Consider the following 20,575-nt stretch of genomic DNA (forward strand, 5'->3'; position numbering starts at 1 on the left):
TATCCATACGCGATACGTTCTTGAACAGAATTTAAAAGGTTTTTCTTAATACGGCAGTGCTAATCGTTAGGATGGTCGCCATTTTGTCCGGAGGTGGCCCGGTTGAGTGAACGGGGCGAAAATAGTTGCTCCCTGAACACCGAGGATCGTTGAAATCCCATAGGTACCGATCGAGTGGAATCGTTTCATCTATTTCTCGTAAACGAGCAGAAATTGGAAGTACGGTGAAGAAGTGGCCGCGTACGAATAACCGAGATTTCCTTCCGTTGTCGTTCGACGTTAGTTCTTTGTAAGCACGCCGTAGACGTATTTCGCGTAATTCTGAGCTAATTCGACGGTGATTTTTCGCGATATTATTTACCGGATGATGCTGTCTCGTCAACAGAAAGCGAGCCGGCTCAACCGCTTCCTGGCTGTAATTTTTGACGGTTGACAGCTCTCGGTACGTTTAACGATATACACCCGAGAAATAAAAAGAGCTAGCAAGAGAAAGAAAACCAGTGAGTGGGAGAGAGAGAGAGAGAGAGTGAGAGCGATAGAAAGAAAGAGAGAGAACGCGGGAGAGAGAGAGAGAAGAGAGAGCGCATGAGTGTGTGTGTGTGTGAGAGAGAGAGAGAGAGAGATAAAGGAATAATTCGCGACATGACATCGTACCTTTCGTAGATTGCGAAATTCCAAAAAAGTATACAAACCGTTAGATGCGATTATTAGTCTCACACTAGTTTCGTACGGTCGGGTGACACCATTATCGTTTAAGAAACGTTCGTTCCTGTCGGTTCGAGACGAACGATCGGAATTTGTCGGTTGAAACCTTAGCAAGATCATGCTGTCATACTACTTACCAAATGCGCGACGAGTTTCTCGTTATCTGTGTGCTTTTACATAGCCGCTTTAAAATTCGTTTTTTCCCCATTCGACCGTGAATTAACGACGCATACCGGTATCCCTCGAGACGGGCTCGAGTTACAGTGTGCCACACAGATTTATTTGAAGGTTCTCAGACAATCAGTCATGAGAATCATCCTGATGTTATCTTCGTTGCCTTTGACTTTGGAAAACATCATTTTATCTCGCCTCGAAGGTGTCGAAATATTTAATCAGTTGTTCATAGGGCAGGACAGTTGTATTAGGCATAAAGTATACCAAAAATTGTGCAAAGGCTGTGAACTAAAATATCAAATACAAAAATATCTTTTCTAAGTTTTATGATCTTTAGGCAGTAGAGTTGTTAATACATTCTTACCAGAACAAATCTATGTGTATCGCATATTGATCCTTTATCATTGCTTCTAGCGGATTTAATTGTTAGTGTAATATTTCATTTATTTCTCTCTTCTTTGTTTCTATTTATTGTCCTTGTTACTTGAGATTTGCTGTAGTTTTATATTCATTAGCACAGCATTTTATTTATCGATGATTAACATTTTACATATGTCGAATGATATCAGAATACTAATTGATTATGTAGGACTTTATATTTTCTTCATATGTTTCAGATAATGTAGGTATAGTTTATTCAAAGAAGGCCTTTAGGGTGTAATTATATTTAATGTCAGTGAATGTGTTGGATGATTGTTATTGGTGGTGCGATTATTGGACCAAGAGGTATTGAGACAATTGGAATATAGCAAACAGCACATAAAATGACGATTGCCACAAGAGGCCAAGGAGTAGGCATGGACCCTCCTGACAGCCAGCAAAGTACACAGGTACATTTAAGTAACTTTATTCGCGCTTATAATAATGATATTATTAATGTCATGCGTAGGTACGATTTTAAAAATTGAACTGCTTCTTATCTAACATGAATTATTAAACATTTTTAGATGCATAGTCCACCGGGTCCGCAACAATTAGCTGATACAATGTCAGGACTTCAACTCACAGAGAATGTGGTACAAACAGAATCCACCAATGATACCTTAACCTTGGTAGAGGATAGTAATCAACTTCAGGGAGAGCCTGACTTTCCCATTGCAAAACTCAATATTCTTCATGAAAAAATATCTAGTCCACGTTGGGTTGTACCAGTTCTACCAGAACAGGAATTAGAGTGTCTGTTACAAGCCAGTATCGATCTTTGTAAAAAAGGTTATTATACATAAAAATTATCTTTCAATTTTTTAAAAATTTGAACAATATTAACAACTTGTTTGATTCTCTGTAGGAATTGATGTACAAAGCGAGGCATGTCAACGCTTTTTTCGAGAGGGACTCACAATTTCTTTTACCAAAATATTGACTGATGATGCAGTAAGTAGTTGGAAATTAAATATTCAAAGTTGTATCAACGCAAACTGCGAACGGTTGGTGGAACTATGTGTCCTGAAATTAGATGAGGACTGGTTTCCTCTTCTTGATTTGCTGGCAATGGTTTTTAATCCCCTTAATAAGTATGTTACTCGTTATTTTTAGTTATGTATTTTTAGTTATTATATGGACTGTTTGTAATAATGTTGGATTGTCCTTTTTAGATTTCACACATTTAATGCAGCCAGGGTATCTGAAACTGTTCCACTCGGCAGTGATATTCCTGATGAAGAACTTTATGCCCGACCACCTGCTGATTCAAGAAGTACTCGTGGTTGGTTGGTGGATCTTATAAATAGGTGAATAGATAAGATAAGATCGTAAATAGTAATAAATATTTGTTTAAACAATTCTAAGGTTTATAATCATTATTTTTGTTTGTTATAGGTTTGGAAGTCTTAATGGATTTGATATATTGCTCTCTAGATTTCAGAGCGGCCGAAATTTATCAATACTAGTTATTTATGCTTTAATCAAACCCTTTGGTTTGTGTTACGAACTACTTACTGTTCACACAATAGTTAAATATCTAATGCCTATCGTGGTGAGTAATACCTCATGTGTTTTGAAACTTAGTTTTATTTTGATCTTCGATTTCTTACGTAATCTTTTGTCGACAGGAAATGGTGCCTGTAATTTTGAATAATTTGACTGATGAGGAATTAAAAAAAGAAGCAAAGAATGAAGCGAAAAACGATGCAATATCAGCCATAATTAAAGCCGCAAAGTGTTTAGTGTCGCGGGTGCCACATCAGGACGAAATGATTAAAAACTTGGAAATTCTGAGACTGAAGATGATACTGAGACTCTTACAAATTTCTTCGTTTAATGGAAAGATGAATGCTTTGAATGAAGTGAACAAAGTGATTACCACCGTTAGCTTCTATCAGCATAGAAATGCGATTGTTGAAGAGGACGAATGGCTTACAGCCGAACGTATGGCTGTACGTTTAATTCAAATTTTCATCTGATAATATTTGTCTCATGAGTTTATGCCTTCAAAAGTATTTTTAAATTGTTTTCATTTATTTAGAAATGGATTAAAGAAAATGGAGTGTTAGAAATCGTGTTAAGAGACTCGTTACATCAGCTTCAGTACGTTGAAAAGTTAGAAAAGATTTTACGCTTTATTATAAAAGAACGAGCCTTGACCTTGGAGGATTTGGATGCTGTTTGGGCGGCACAAGCTGGAAAACACGAAGCAATCGAGAAGAATGTTCACGACCTGTTAGCTAAATTAGCTTGGGATTTCACTCCTGAACAACTTGATCACCTCTTCGAATGTTTTCAGGTGTTTAATATTATACAATTATGGTTTAAATATTTAGATACGATTAATATGGTTTAATTAACACTTTAATATTATTTTGTCTTCAGAGGAGTTGGAAGACTGCTAACAAGAAGCAAAGAGAAAAGTTATTAGAATTAATCAGAAGATTAGCAGAAGATGATAAGGATGGTGTGATGGCGCATAAGGTGCCTTAATTTTTACTTTGTTGCATATTCGTATCCATCGGTATCCATTTGTACGTGTATATATCTTTTTTCTTTAAATTAGGTTTTGACACTTTTTTGGAATTTGGCTCACTCGGACGAGGTGCCTACAGAAATCATGGATCAAGCTCTGAATGCGCACGTAAAAATTCTCGATTACTCGTGTTCTCAAGAAAGGGATGCACAGAAAACAATTTGGCTGGACAAATGTCTGGAAGAGTTAAAAACCGGTGATAAGTGGGTGTTACCGGCTTTGAAACAATTTCGAGAAATATGTTGCCTATATGAACCAAATCCTAACATAGGCCATGGTCAACGGGGTCATCATTTACATTATAGGTATGTTCATTGCATAAAATTTATTCGATTCTATATATCGTAACTCCTTACTTTTTGTTACTCAAGGCAAGATGTGATACAACGACTCCAAGCAGAACATTCGATAGTAATTCTTGTGACAATTAGTTTAACTAATTGTATGAGTAAGACGCGGCAATTAGTCAAAGAGAATCCGGACATTGATCCCAACACTTACATGCCCGATGGCCGATACAATCACATTATGCAAGTGCAAGAAAGGCTTAATTTCCTACGTTTCTTATTAAAAGTATGTTATCAATTATTTGCAATACACCGTCAGTTCTGGCATATTTGATATAATTGAACAATGGTTATGTTTTTATGTAGGACGGTCAATTATGGTTATGTGAGGATCAAGCAGTGCAAATTTGGCAATGTTTAGCAGAACAAGGCGTGTTCGTGTCAGACCGGGAAGCTTGCTTTAAGTGGTTCTCAAAATTAATGGGCGACGAACCAGATCTTGATCCAGCAATAAACAAAGATTTCTTCCAAAACAATATACTGCAACTAGACCCAACATTACTTACAGAAAGTGGCATTAAGTGTTACGAGCGATTTTTCAAAGCCGTTAATTGGAAAGAGGGGAAATTCAAATTGAAGAGAAGAACATTTTTTATGAATGACGTTGACCTAATTGGTTCTGATTATTTGTGGCGGGTAAGTAGAATTATAATTTCAATGTTTTTGTACTAATGATACCTGGCATTACTTGTTAATGAATGCGTCCTACTATTGGTACATTTAGGTAGTAACTAATAGCCCCGAAGAAATTGCTAATCGAGCCATAGAACTTTTAAAGGAAGTAAACACTAATTTAGGACCACGACTTCATTCTTCGATCCTGGCTTTTCATGTAACGTGCATAGGAGAGTGCATGGACAGATTGAAAGCACACTACGATACTGTGTCTGTTTTGAGTAAAGTATACCTTGAGGGGAAAGAGGAACGCGAAGAACAGGTGTCAAACAAAATTAAAATGGAAGCCATGAAAATGTGTCGTGTGATGAAAGTGTTGCAAGAATACATAAATGAATGCGATTCAGCCTTTCCTGTGGAACGAAGAATATTACCGTTACATAGGTACAATTCATTCTTGGTTTATTAATCTTTGTAATACGTTCTACTATCTTCCTTTATCTTATAGAGCAACTCGTGGGAAACACCTGTCTCTGATTATTCGTTTTGCAAATCCTGGTCTTAACGTAGACGATGTAGATATATTCACGCATAGTAATGATACATTGGGATCATTGAGGCGTCAAATACTGCGCAGAATTAAAGCGAATGGGACAAATGTGAAACTCGACTTATTTCTCAATGGAGAGTCATTAGAACCAACGGACGACAAGAAACTTCTCTCTCAAACTCCATTAAGAGATAAAATGGTTTATATCAATAACAATAATGTTTACTAATATACAACGCTCGTAAATGATACGATAACATAAATATTATTTTTCTAGTTATTATCTGCAAAACTGAGTCAAGTAAACAGCAACATACCGAGCTCACCAGAGAGTAGTTCGGATAGTTCTACTAGTTCTCCCCACCATCCATATGATGGGCCAAATGTAGAGGCAGAGCATAGTTTACCGGGCGTGGTATGTTAAATCGTTCTTATTATGCAAAATTGTAAATAATTCTGAAGGGAACATCTCTAAATAACTGTATATTTATAACAGGTCATATCGCAAAGATCGCAGTACGCTACGTTTTTCTTTCAATTGGCAGATCTGGGATGCACACTTCAGCACTCACAGTTACGTGACGGTGCACGGAACCTTTTACAATTGGTGCCACCAGATACCCTTACCGTGTCACGATTACAGTGGTTATTTAGTCTCGTTAAAGACGATGATAATATAGATAATGCTCTTTGTAATGAACAAAACACTACAGTAGATTCTTTATTTTTTACTTCAAGTCCTAGCCAAGTTTTATACAATTTAGAGGCAAGTCGGAATATCTGAGTTCACATAAGTCGTGAAAAGACGTGTTATAATGTATTAATAATAATTAATGATTCATCTGTGTGTTTCAGGTTTTATATAGTCTGTTAATGCCGGCTCTGGATCCATTGTCTGAGAAAGCATTTGAGTTTCAATGCAATTTCATCAAGAGCGGTGAAGCTGAAGTAATTCTGGAGATGTTAAGTAAAAATAAATTCTTACCGAATGCCGACGAAACCACGAAACGGGCAGCGTATTTGACGGTGTTAAAATTGTGTAAACTATTGCTGACGATAGTGGGTAACGTTATGGTCTGTGTGCTGGACGAGGTGCAAGGGATTTCAGAGAATCAAGAGAATCACGCTCACAACAATCGATCACCGTTACCGGTTTTGAAGCAAGCGTTGCAAAGCGTACCTAATCAGAACACGGAGTACATGTTGAGAAGCGTAGCGGCTAAATTGGCAAAGTATTTAGCGCGTTGGATATCGAGCGGAAGACCCAAATCTGACAAATGTTGGCAGCTTTTTATGCGAGCTCTATCTTGGGAGTTACCGTTGATTGATGTACCGACTATTTGTGCCATAATTAGGCTAGCATGGGCGGCCTCCACAGGCAGTCTGAACAACATAAACGCGTCCGTTGAAATGCTTCACTCACTACACGAATCAAAGGAAAAGGAGACAGTGAATAATCCTGACAACAATGATGTGTTAGTTTGTAAAGAGGCTTTGGAAGTTCTGACGATCGCGTTGGTATTGAATTTGAGCGCTTTAGAATCATTACCAAGGGATAAAATGTGGCACACATTTTTAATAGATCTTGTGCTCCTAAGCCCTTCACCGGTGATCAGAATGGCTGCTGCTGAACAGTTTTTTCTTATATCGACTTGGTACAGTAGCGGTCATCAGTCACTATTATTCGCCATCTCGCTGCTCTTTAGTGTTCTAAATACTACCGTCGTGGAACATGCAAAACAGAGCCACGAGTACTTTCAGTTGTTATGTAGATTGTTAAACTTCGCTCACATGTCTGGATGTCCTCTCACGACAGTTGAGTCGCTGTTGAACATTGAGATAGCGTGGTTGAAGAAGGTACGGGACAATGTTAAGGAGACCGGCGAGAGTCAAGTGGACGAAGCCGTTCTCGAAGGTCATCTCGGTCTCACGAAAGAACTATTGGCATTTCTACCAGCCAGCAAAAAATTCGAGCTCGGTTCCGATGAGACACATGGCACGAACCTAGTGAAAGAACTGGTCGAGGATTTTGTATTTCCCGCGTCGCGTCTAATGCTGCAGCTTCGCAGCACCGGCGAGTTAAGTGCCTCGCAAGCGTGCCCAGTTTGTACAACCCCTCAGTCGACTAGCGCGGCATTCGATTTACTTGTAGGTCTTTGTATAGGCTGTGTACCCAACATGAAACTTCTAGTCACAATGCTCACTGACATGTTCTACTCAGAGAGAGACGAACCGCTAGTAGAATGGGATTATTTGCCGCCGGTTGGGCTCAGACCGCTGAAAGGCTTTGTAGGTTTAAAAAACGCGGGCGCGACTTGCTACATGAACTCGGTATTACAACAATTGTACATGGTTGAGAGCATAAGGGTCGGATTGCTGGCCGCGGAAGGTGCAGCGACAGACCTGAACGAAGACTTTTCCGGTGAAGAACGAATCAAAGGAGATCAAACCATTGAAGCGAACGATAACGACACGAACGAAGAGAAATGCGGGGCGGATGAATCACGGAAGGAATATAATATTGGGATCTTAAAACAAGTCCAGGCCATCTTCGGACATTTGGCTTATAGCAAACTGCAATATTATATACCTAGAGGTCTTTGGAAGCACTTCAAGTAAGCATACGTTCCCTTCAGATATATTGAACATTTATATTAGTGATAGTATATTCATTTTAAACATATATATATCTTGATTTAATACTGTAAAACAAATAATTAATATGTTATACTTATTGGTGCTTCTGATATTATTTTCAGACTTCAAGGTGAACCTGTAAATCTTAGGGAACAACAAGATGCAGTAGAGTTTTTTATGAGTTTAGTGGAAAGCTTAGATGAAGCGTTAAAAGCTTTAGGACATGAACAGATAATGAGCAGGATTCTGGGTGGTTCATATAGTGACCAGAAAATCTGCAAAGGTTGCCCTCATAGGTACCTTTTTATTTCTTACATTCTGCTTTTTTCGGTAAGCTGTAATACCGCATTACATTATCTACAGATATTCCAAGGAAGAGCCGTTCAGTTTGATAAGCGTGGATATTAGGAATCACAGTAATTTATTAGACTCCCTCGAACAATACGTAAAAGGAGAATTATTGGAAGGCGCAGACGCTTATCATTGTGACAAGTGTAATAAGAAGGTATAGCCTTCAATTTTGAAATAAATTGTCATTGAAGATTGCAGTTCAATTATGTTAACAAATGAATGCTAATATTTAATCATTAAAATTGTTATGCTTTTAAAGGTTGTCACCGTGAAACGATTGTGTGTCAAGAAGTTGCCGCCGGTACTAGCGATTCAATTAAAAAGATTCGACTATGACTTCGAAAGAGATTGCGCCATCAAGTTCAATGATTATTTTGAATTTCCAAGAGATTTGGATATGGAACCTTACACTGTTTCTGGACTGGCTAAAGTGGAGGGAGAAGTTATAGACTGTGATTATGAGGAATCGATGAAAGGAACTTGCACTAAATACCAACTAACTGGCATCGTAGTGCATAGTGGTCAGGCTAGTGGCGGCCACTACTATTCTTATATTTTGCACAGGTACTACAATGAGCATACAAAGTCTAGCAGTATAATTGTTTAATATTAATTGTCGAAGCCTATAATGCAGTGCAACTTTCATGTAGAGTAATTTTTAATGTTTGTACGATAGGCAAAGTGACGGCATCGCAAAGTGGTATAAATTCGACGACGGCGACGTTACAGAATGTAGAATGGAGGAAGAAGAAGAAATGAAATCTCAATGTTTCGGCGGTGATTACTTGGGAGAAGTGTTTGATCAGATGCTCAAACGAATGAGCTATCGAAAACAGAAGCGGTGGTGGAACGCCTATATGTTATTTTATACCAGGCTAGATGTAGAGGAAAATTCTTTAATGAAAAGCGTTAATGAACTATCGTTGTGTGAGTAACGTTTAGTCTCTCGGACTTATCAAAAAGTTTCAGCAACGCTAATTAAAGTATTTCTACTTGCAGATACGAAATTAGGAGTCATGAAAATGCCACCAGCCATTGAATATAGCGTCAGGAAGCAAAATATAAAGTTTATGCATAACCGAAACCAGTTCAGTGCAGAATATTTTCAATTTATCAAGAGACTTGTATCCTGTAATCCTCATAATATAAATCGACAAAATATGAATGAAAAACTTGTGAGTTGACAGAATGAAAAATAATGTTCATATTGCTAATAACTTATAATGGTTTTTATGATTTTTTTTGTAGAGTCCAGAGCAAGAAGAACTTGGAATGTTATCTGTTCAGTTAGCATCAAGATTCCTGTTCTACACAGGTTTCCATACAAAAAAGACATTACGAGGTAACGCTATGGATTGGTATGATATCGTTTGCCACCATTTGCGCAACAGTAAAGCCGTGCGGTCCTGGTTTGCTCATAATGTGCTGTTTAATCATCCACATAGGTATCACGATTTTTTTTAGTATATAAGCATGAGGATAGAATATGTCGATATTTAACGAAAGTTATTCATTGTCTTCAGATTTTGCGAGTACCTTTTGAGCTGTCCTAGTTCAGAAGTTAGAACAGCTTTTCTCAAAATTTTGGTATTTCTTGCACATGTTTCACTTCAGGATGGCCCATGCGTGCCACCTAGTTTAAACGCACCAAGTAAGTTTTTGATGTCATTCATTTCTTTTTAATTTAATATCTATGTATACATATGTAAGAATACATTCTGTTTATAATATAGAATACCTAGTTAATATAACAAATACCTTCATGAATTTTTCGAATTATTTCAGCCATACTTTTGGACCCAACAGCAACGCTTAGTGATCATTTATTGCATGCAGTTCTTTCTTTACTTCATCGCGAAATTTCAGATCATGGGCGTCATTTGCCACATTACTTTTCCCTGTTCTACACATATGCGTCGCTCGGTCTTGCTGAAAAGGCCCAATTGCTTAAGGTGAGCGTAATGCGTCTTACAAACATCTATTTACCATGGAAAATATCATATTTTCTACTTTGATTACAGTTAAATGTCCCAGTTACGTTTATGTTACTTGCGATCGACGAGGGGCCTGGCCCATTAATTAAGTATCAATTCCCTGAACTAACTAAATTGCACCAAGTAGTTAGTATGCTAATACGTTGCTGCGATGTATCATCGAAGACTCAGTCAAGTCATGGAGGAGCGCCTTTACCAAACCCATATGGAGACCCAGCGTGTCAAAATGAATATGTGATGCCTATTCAACCACAGGCAGCCGATATTCTTTTTGTCAAAAATAGGTAAACATTGTGAATATTTTTTAAACGAAGAGTAAACCAGTGCCAATGAGTCGAATCATACTTTTATTAACAGCTATACGAAGAAACTACTCGAAGACGCCGATGTTAACGTCACTGATGTTACCTTTACCGACACTGTAAAATTGCTTCAATACTGCTGTTGGGAAAGTCCAAATTTGTCACGAACAGTACTCAGCGAATTATTGTGGCAAATTGGATTCTCATTCACGCACGATCTGAAGCATCACACGGATCTGTTGCTAGCCATGCTTCTTATGGAGGACTCATGGCAGACACACCGTGTTCATAATGCGCTTAAAGGCACGTATTTCGAATACATATATCAACACCTAGTGTCAACTATGGTGTTACAATGTGCCTCTTATCAGTTTCTAAGAATGCCAAAATATTTTTAGGTGTACCGGAGGAGAGAGATGGTTTATTCGAAATAATACAAAGAAGCAAACACCATTACCAAAAGAGAGCCTATCAGTGCATCAAATGTATGGTGCACCTATTCAGTAAGTGTAGACCTGCACATCAACTTCTACACCATAGTCCTGAATTAAGGAGGAAGTGGATAAACGCTATCGACTGGCTTCACGAAGAACTCGAAAAGGTGTGCTATACAGTATAACGAAATCATCTATAAAGTGTGGATTTTTATGTAAACGACATTTAATCTAATTTCAGAGACCGTATGCTTCTACAGCCACTTACCCTCACACGTACAGCAACTGGTCTCCGCCAGCACAATCCAATGATTCGACAAACGGCTATGTCTTAGAGCGTAGCAACAGCGCAAGGAAAACTTTGGAGAAAGCTTGCGAACTGTGCCCTGAGGTAGAACAAGAAATGGAGGACCCGAGCGAGGACTGCGCGGAGGAAGCAGACAAATATCAGCCACAGAATAGGAGGGATGCAATGCGGATGGAACGCAATTTAGAATTTGTGTTTTTGTAAATATCTGTATTATCCTTATTTACTACCGTCAGTTGAGTGTCTCAAGCTAAATGATCATCTAACGTATTCTGAGCTGGCATGTAACCGAGTTTCTATAGAAATGCCTGATATTTTGGGTGGTCGCGTTACTTTTGGACACCCTTCGTAATGGTAGTTTTCACTTGATTAGGCGGATTGTTCTGAATTCCTTTCCTCTTTTTGTCTTTTCCAGTTATTCCGACGCGAAAGCACTACAGCGTTTCCTGCAAGAACCAGAACCGCAACCTGGACCATCTCCAGTTCACACTCCTCTTTTAGCCCATCAGTTGCATAGTCCACAGAACTGTGAGTCATCACAAAATACCAGCCGGGATGCATAATGAATCCTAATTACCATCGGCGTTCTACCAAGTTGCTGTCACGGTGAAACAAATCCAAGCTACGTAGATGTAACTGCGCCGGCAGCTTGGTGCCGAACGATAGAGTCACCTGTACAGATCTAACAATCGCAAAAGAATCTGTTCTTTATTTTGCAACTGGTATTCTCACGAACTTTGCATTTGCAATTCTCTTATCGAGTCTTAACTGTGGGCAGTTCACGATTTCGTATAAACGGATAAATGATACAATGGTAAATAACAGCCATATTTGCACGATCGAGAAAAAAAAACGGAAAACACACCTTTAGACACACTGCAAGACACCCATACATACACATACACACACATAAACACACGATTATAGAGAAACCAGAGTGTAGGCGAATTACGATTAAGGATCAGAATTTCTACGTATTGGTTGAGGCAACCAATTTCTCGTCAATGATTTTTTTCTTATGCCTAGAGCAATTTACCTCATTCTTTATTCCGCGTATCTATGAATCGGTTACGGCTTTCGAGTTCAAGACAATGGATGTCGCGCTAGGAAGAAATTGCCCGAAATGGGTTGATCGAAAATAAGGAGAGAGAAAAAAAAATATAAAAAGACAGAAAAATAATTGCGATATTTAGAAGACCGACCTTGCCTCGATTAATGCATACGAATTCGCGTGTAGGAATACGATAAGATTGTATAAATGTATAGTGAATAGTGTTATGGAATCCCGTCTCTGCCGAATAGCATAAAGAAAAAAAAGGAACAAAGGTATAAAAAAGAACATGAGTTTCCGTATGCCTATGTAAATTTGTTACTAATAAAAGAAAAAGTTGAAGTGGAACTTTCTAAGGTCCGAAGGATGATAAGGCTTTAAGAGAGCTAGAGCAAGAGAAAAAAAGAAAGAGAGAGGGAAAGCTGTGTGGTTTATTTAATAATCGGAAGGAGCAGAGCCGCAGACGAAGAAAGGAAGAAAAACCAAAAAAATGAAAAAATAAGAAAACATACGTCTGTCGATATTTCGCTATTTTAGTCTTTTGTGACATACATGTGAAAAGGAAAGGCAAGAAGAGGAAATTTTCTTGTACTTAATCTCTCGAGCATCAAAGAAAGGAGTCCACTGCCCAAGAATTTTAGACACGTATACCGATGATGCCTCCCATCGTGCTTTTTTCAGTTCATCCGATTTTTGAAAGGGTTGTGCCTTCGACATTGTGCGACTCCGTTTTATATTCTTAGGTAGATATTTAAGGATCAAGTTGTTGCTTCGAATTTCGATTACTTCTATTTTCTTGTCTGTTACGTTTTGACTACTCAAGAAAAATGCTAAAAGGGATAAGGAGGGAGAGACGGATAGAGAGAGAGAGAGAGAGAGAGAGAGAGAGAGAGAGAGAGAGAGAGAGAGAGAGAAAGAGAAGCTGAAAGAAAGAAATGAGAGTCCATGAAATTAAATGATTCTTTCAAAATAAGGTGGCAAAGAATTTATTAAATTATGCGAGTAATCTATGCCGTATATAACCGATAGACATCGAAACTATTATGACTGGGGCTATTCGAATGCTTTGCGTGCACTCAAATGCTTCGAATATCCCTCGAATATTGCAATACTTGAATGTTGCATTCGAATCAATCCTCGCGTACTCAATAAAATAGATATACTTTGTAATGGTAAATCTACCGAAAGTGATTCGAACATCACGTTCGCATGATTGTGTACTGTACAATGTATTTACAAACCGTAGTTCAAGATTTAAATATACTACTTTATTCTCCATATTTGTAAATGGTATAAAAGAATGCGTTGTGTATGCTTGTATAAAATAACAAGTAATTTCATAAACTTCAAAGAATCTGATTGTTCGACGTAAGATTCGCTGCAACTTGTATGTGACTCGTAAATTTCTGTACAGTGTACATGCAACTATTCGAATGTAATATTGCAACCTAACGATTTTAATAAATAGGCTGCGGATATGCAGATATAGATTTTCATCATTTACAGAGACTGGGATCGAATGGAAATTTTTGTTACTTCGCTGATGACTATGATGTTTCTAATAATAGTAAATTATCTCTTTGGTAAACTTATCGCTGACCGTTAGACAATCAAATATGCTATAAATGCATAAAACCGCAGTCTACTATACAATATTGTTTTGATCCATAAGCGATGTCGTTTCTTATTTTTTCTCAAATGTTCGAATGATATTTTCAACGTTGAACCAAAAAAAAAAGAAAATAATTGAAAGATCAAATACAAAAGATATAAGTGATTAGTTACATAATAACTATTAATTAACAAGAACGACACTGCTTATGCCGTAGCTCGATGGTATTCTGCGAATGCAGCAAAACATATGAGAACTTAGTTCATTCTCGAATATTATTCCACGGATATTCGAGTATTCGAATTCGAGTTCCATCTTGAACAAAGAAGAAATGATCGGTCGTGTAGCCCCAGTATGACTCGAAACCAGGCATCAAACTTCTATTTTAGCGTAACGAGTTGCGGCAAAGCAAGGAGAGGTGAGTTTTGCTTGACGTCCAAAATTTTTACAAAGAAGAGTAAGCAAAGAGAAAACGATAATGAAACAAAGAAGGAATTGAAATGAGCGTGGCGGTAGCAACACAAGTATGAGGTGTGAAACAAATCCAAGCACTAATTTGTATCGTTCTATGGTACGCAATCCATCGTTTGGAGGGTGAGCTGTGGCCTTTTCTTCGCGGAGAATGTTTTTGAACACAAAGAAAGAAACGTTTCCTGTTCCATATAGTGACGAAGAAAACATGCATGTTGGTATAGCGAAATTTCATTAAGAAGAGACCCGTGGACGAATCTTGGTGCTTGAAAACGACTCACGAACCGGCCATGGCTCTGACTTATATTGAGTGAACAATATGTTATATATATACATAATATATATATGTATATATATATAGGAATATAAATATTACATAAAATAATAACCAGATGACAGAAAAACGAGAAGAGTGGAAAACAAGAGGGAAACTACATCCACATGTTGACAAGAATGCAAAAAGGAAAAGGGTGAGGAGGAAAGAAGCGAACACCGTGTGTATACATAGGAATTATTTGCGTGTGAAATGCGAAAGCAACGACAACGTCAGGACACCAGGAAACTAACGACACATTGATTATTGTTCGTATTTATCAAATATTCACGTTAAACAGTGTACCAAATTATATGATAGCTTCTATCGGTTAAAAAGTAATAATAATAATAATAATATAAATAATAATAATAACGATAATGGTACCTAATCTTACTCAGACATGTACATATACAAACTGCTTTTTATATGTGATAAAAATTTATTATATTCCTATTATACATTGAGGTTAGTAACGCTATTGTAAATCCTGGTTTTTTGTACACAGAGACTGTATGTTAAGTTCAGTTCTTTCTTTTTGTTTCTTAAAAAAAAAAAAAAAAAACACGAGAGAATGTAGTCTAACGATTATTTAATATTTAATTGTAAAACCGCTGGACAAAGCGTAATCTTGTATCATATATACATATACATACGTCTTGATTTTCATTCAAAAAAAAAAGAAAAAAAAGAACGAATTCACTGTCAAGATTTTGAGTGGTCGAAACCTCGGATATTCTCTGTCACTATTATACAAGGTGTCCCGCGGGAGAACGTCGCAAAGAAATTTCAGGACTGTCTTTCAAACCTCGCGGAGACATTCGCGAACGTAGAAACAACCGAAGGAAATCGTAATTGAAATTTTACGTGAAAAATTTAATAGGAATAGTCTCTGCGATCGTTTGTAGAACATATTACGGGAGCTCGAATCTTAGAAACGATGCGCACGGAAACAGAGTTACATTTTTCGTTTTCGGTTTCCACTTCTGCAGAAAGTTTAAGGAAAGCCCTGCATTTTTATGATAACAATCGGGACACCCTGTATACTCGCTACCGCTCACAAGTTTGAGATCGCTTATAGTATTCATGGTTGGAGAAAGAAAATAAAAGATAATGTAACTTAGTGTTTCATGTCTTCATTGTTATTAATTCTCTCTAGCCGATATACAAGGTGTCCTGTAATTACTAGCGCAACAGGAAAGTGACGATTCCACGTGGGAAAAGATGTGTTTTCCCCATTAGTTTAGCAAATAAAACCACACTGTTGAACATATTTTTATAGACATTGCTGGAAGTAGACGTAATTAAGACACGCTAACGTGGTAACTAAAATATTCGAGGATGCATTCACGCGATGATGAGTTTTCCATAGTTATATAATCGACAACCATATACATATATACTACGTAACGATTTGATCCTATAATGTCAACTTCTTTCTTCGCGTGGAATCACTATCATTTTCTGCTTGCACTGTCAGCTGCAGCACACCTTTTATTTTCACAATTAAAGCGATGTATAGAATGAGCTGAACGTTACGGTACAACTAAATAAGCGACTAGTGGATGCAACTTAACCGATCTGGGAACGAAGCTTCGTTCTCTAGAGATATAGCTCACAGAGAATGAATAATGAATTATTTTTTGGAGAAGCTTCATAGAAAAAGATCGATCACATTATTTTCACATAGGTATTTTGTAATGTAGATTCAATCCTTCCCTGGTAGTTTCGCGGAGTTCCGGCCATGCCACATATAAGAATGTAGAACTCCCAATTATAATTTTTCCGAAAGAAAACCTGTGGCTCGCTTCTCGGCGAACAAATGATCCCAAACTTTTGAATGGTGGTTTTAACACTTTATTTCGAAAAGAAGCGACGGAGTTACGAGAACGATTCCTTTGCGACAATCGGTCACATGCTCTAATTAAAGGATCATTTAATTATTCTGTTGAACGCGGGCATTCTCATTTGTCGCTGCTATTGGTACAATCTGACGGACCTACTACTACACAGTGGAACCGATCGACCGATTCTAAATTCAAGGAAAGCATACTTTTCCCGACTTCTTCAAAACAATTTACCACCACGCAATTTCTCCCAGTTCGAAAGCGTTATTTTCAAAAATTTAATCTCGCTAAAAAAAACGATGGCAGTTTCTCAGAGGTCGCATCCGTTATCGTGAAAAATTCCAACTCTAAGCAGAACGCGTCGAAATTCAACGTTTCTGGCGTTTCTTTGCGAAGCTTGGCGCATCTCGAGTGACTTTAAGTGACACTAGTAACGATCACACATTTTGGAAAATATCATTGGGATACCAGATTTCGAATAAATCACCACCAAAGTATCTGTTACCTGATCCTCCAGAGGAAGAAGACACTGTGACGCCGGAATCGAGCATGTTTTCGCGAATGATAACGAATGGAGGAATTCGAAATTGAATTGTTTGCGTTATCGCGTGGAGCATCATTGGAAGCGAATTGCTACGGTAAAAGCTGGAAAATCGAACGCGATTTCCAATCTGGACGGATCTAAGGCTCGATTAAAATTCGAAGGTGAATGCGCATTGACAACGAAGGAAAATCGTTAAAGCTGTACAATTGTATATTTCATTCACGAACAAGCACGTTTTTCTCGACCGAGATCTGACTAACTGGGCAATGACAAATGACAAAAGACAAAAAGAACTCCTCCTGCCCGTGGCATTTTACCGCAGTCGTTTCTTTTTTTCATTTAGAACCGTAAAGTTTCCTTCGTTAGGTCCGAAGCTAGAGCTCTTGTGTTTCGGGGCACCCTGTGTACGCGTAACGTTAGTATTACACAGTGTATCGCAGATACGTCGACTAGAATGTCTCATTTTTCCGTTGTCCTATATTAGGACGAGCCACTGCCTCGCTCGAGTTCGACACAACGATGTTTTCTGCGAATAAAGACAAGACCGGTGGACAAACAAAAGGAAAATACACATAAACACATCAGAGAAAGAGAGAGAGAGAGATAGAGATAGAGAAGCAAGTTTCGTGAGAAGCATAAGAAATACCAGATAGACACGTGAATAAATAAATCATTTTGCTGGTGCATGATCGTCGCAAACTGCACAAACCGGTCATTGCGTTTGTTGGCACGAATCCGATCGATATGGCGCGTGGTGCAGCGAACCCATCGAATTTAGCTGGAAGAAATTTGCCGCGTCTCTTCACACGTGTCCGTGGATATTTCAGGAATTGGACAACGTAGCGATACCATTTTTGTCGTACGATTTGTTTCTGCTAATCAACCAATCGAGTCGAACGTGATTACAACTGAACACGAAATCTAACCGCGTGCACCGACCGAATTTCATGGTGAATACGAATTTTTACGAATTTGAATTTAATCCATTAAAATACGAATTTTAATTAGAAAACCGTTAAAACACGGTTTCGTCCAGCTAAACTGTGGTTTTTTTGTGCAATGTGCGACGATTTGTATGAAACGATCGTCTGTTCTGTAAGGATATAATGAATGTATGTAATCGTATATGGTCGACGATTAGAGTGGAACGAATTAAAGAGACACCAAGAATGAGATTTTTAAACGCGATGAGGCGAGAGAGGCAGAGCGAGAGAGAGAGAGAGAGAGTGAGAGAGAAAGTGAGTAAACAAAGACTATAATGACGCACGAGTATATGATATCGCGATGCACGCTGCTTTCCTTTCGATCAGAGATATTCGCAGGACGAATAAATACGCGATGGGACGTTCGTTCAATGTTCCTCGACACTTTCGTTGCCTGTTACTCGCCTCGAAGAGCCAAACAGCAGATTTGCTCGCAAACAAAAATTTCCTGGGACTGAGATCAACGAAAAATTCATATGCTCTGTCGGCTACCGAATAAAATCGAAAACAATAACGAATTTCGAGATATCGTGTATGCTACGAATGAAAATCCTAGCGACAGTTGACACACAGTGTCTACTGCAGAGCCTAAACTGCGACAAGGTTTTTCATTTTATTTGGCACCCGATAGAGTACGTGTTTTCCTTTGATCGCAATTTCTATGAATCTCGGTTGGAAATGAAACGTTAATATTTATAGCAAGGTGTCGAAATTACACAAGCCTACGAAATTCATGATTATTAAGATAAGCTCGTAAAAATGAACGTCGTAGAACACAGGCATCACGGTGAACTTTGCACTAACAACTTTAGAATGCGGTCTCCTGCCGGTGTTGATTTTGACGTCCGCAACTGTGAAACGTTTGTATATTCTTTAGTTTACTTACGTATATGTTTATATAGACCCACGTGTAAACATATACGCAACGTCCGTCGTTAACGTCCTTTACGAAGACGCCTGTGTGCGACCGCAGTTTTATCGATTCAATCTACCACGGCGATATTAAAACAGAATGGCCAGTCCGTGAGCCGTATCGAATTTCGACAAAGCGTAATGATCTTGGCAATTGATTTTCACGGTGTGACGGCGCAGCTCCTTCGATCGGGCGCAGATAGCGCAATATCAGGGATATACACACCGTGTGTTGTACCGTAACGCTGTGGTTGTTCCGCTTGCAGTTTGCCTATGGCTTTCGCCTGTACTTTTTTACCGTGAAAGGGATCGGGAACGTGTTTACGCACGGTCGCGGGCTTTTAGTATCGCTTTCATATCGAGCCGAGAGATAAATCGCCAGACTGCGGAGGTTTCGACATGTTCTCCCAAGCCACGAGCCCGCGAAATTATATCGTCTATCTTGTTTTCTTCGGGAATCGTTTCACTGGATTGTAAATAAAACGGCTACACCGTCTAAATTCTATCGGGATTTTGTACCGCATGATTTTCACAACGTGTTTTCTACGTCACGAAGCTCCGCAGTCTTCTACGAGACGAGAATGCGTGCGAGCGGTCGAGAGAATGAATGAGAGAGATTATTCCTGTTTGGCAATGGGGAAGCGGTTGTTAAAGTAGCCTTTCGTCGTGAACCGGTGAAGCGAACGATCTGTAGAACCTTGTGAAAAGAAACGGAAATCGAGAACTCGGAGACGGGGCTGTTTAGTCTTGATTTTGCGAAGAGATGGCGGGGCACGCGCCGAAACGATCACGATGGCCAGAACTCTCGCGGGCACGGCGCACGACTATATGAGACGATGATTGTTCCTCGAAGACGACACAGAGACGGAGGAGGAAATACGGTCCCGCGTCGTTTTAAGATCGCGCATTTACGTTGAGCATTTCATCGAATCGAGTCGAGCATTGATCGCAGTCAAGGAACGGGAGAGAATGAGTTTTGAAGCTCGACCAACTGAGTCTGCAGCCCCACAGACGCGGAGGACCGTCCGTCGACGCGCCCTTATATATTTATGGTCCCTCGCAGACTTTCGATAATATAAATATTAATTAAGATTGTATATTCTCGATTTCGAAGGCGCGGATGGACGGCCAACCGTCGGGGTCGCAGACGACGGTTCGTCGTATATACGCGGAGGTTTGATCCTCCGTTGAGAAAAAGGGGTCCACCCCCCCCTCTGTGCCTCCACGGAGCGAACAGCTTCGCAGACCCCTGAGAATCTTTTGTGTATTATTTCTAACAGAATGTAATAAAGTACGGTTTAAAAAGAACCCGAACCGGTCCGTTACGGTATTCCTTCTTACTTTCCCTTCTACGATAGAGAATTACAATTTTATGCTTTGGTTAATTGAATATTGCCACCTGAAGCCACTTTCGATTCAGAACGTGACAGTTGTTCAGCAAAAAATAGTTTCAGATAAGGGAATGAA

General features: G+C 38.8%; 1 protein-coding gene across 1 annotated transcript; it reads left to right on the top strand.

The window, feature by feature from the left end:
- faf (ubiquitin carboxyl-terminal hydrolase-like faf) lies at positions 1-20,416 on the top strand. The gene is made up of 30 exons (XM_033481375.2): positions 1-442; positions 1,497-1,709; positions 1,827-2,091; positions 2,168-2,393; positions 2,475-2,609; positions 2,698-2,854; positions 2,931-3,254; positions 3,344-3,601; positions 3,688-3,786; positions 3,869-4,143; positions 4,210-4,411; positions 4,492-4,821; positions 4,910-5,244; positions 5,309-5,549; positions 5,628-5,765; positions 5,847-6,116; positions 6,206-7,965; positions 8,110-8,283; positions 8,351-8,492; positions 8,598-8,902; positions 9,015-9,265; positions 9,338-9,513; positions 9,587-9,783; positions 9,862-9,989; positions 10,124-10,290; positions 10,360-10,616; positions 10,690-10,937; positions 11,033-11,235; positions 11,310-11,575; positions 11,791-20,416. Exons 2-30 carry the CDS (start codon positions 1,644-1,646, stop codon positions 11,936-11,938), a joined length of 7,743 nt encoding a protein of 2,580 aa, XP_033337266.1. The 5' UTR covers positions 1-442; positions 1,497-1,643; the 3' UTR covers positions 11,939-20,416.
- The last annotated feature ends 159 nt before the right edge of the window (positions 20,417-20,575 follow it).

Source organism: Megalopta genalis, unplaced genomic scaffold (assembly GCF_051020955.1).
Source record: "Megalopta genalis isolate 19385.01 unplaced genomic scaffold, iyMegGena1_principal scaffold0050, whole genome shotgun sequence".
Taxonomy (NCBI): Eukaryota; Metazoa; Arthropoda; class Insecta; order Hymenoptera; family Halictidae; genus Megalopta; species Megalopta genalis.

What these genes read in the sequence shown, in the direction of transcription:
- faf (XM_033481375.2), top strand. Translation starts at nt 1,644, where the DNA reads ATGACGATTGCCACAAGAGGCCAAGGAGTAGGCATGGACCCTCCTGAC. An exon ending in GTGACAAGTGTAATAAGAAG is followed by an intron (nt 8,493 to 8,597) that starts GTATAGCCTTCA and finishes ATGCTTTTAAAG; the next exon opens with GTTGTCACCGTGAAACGATT. An exon ending in TGTTCATAATGCGCTTAAAG is followed by an intron (nt 10,938 to 11,032) that starts GCACGTATTTCG and finishes AAATATTTTTAG; the next exon opens with GTGTACCGGAGGAGAGAGAT.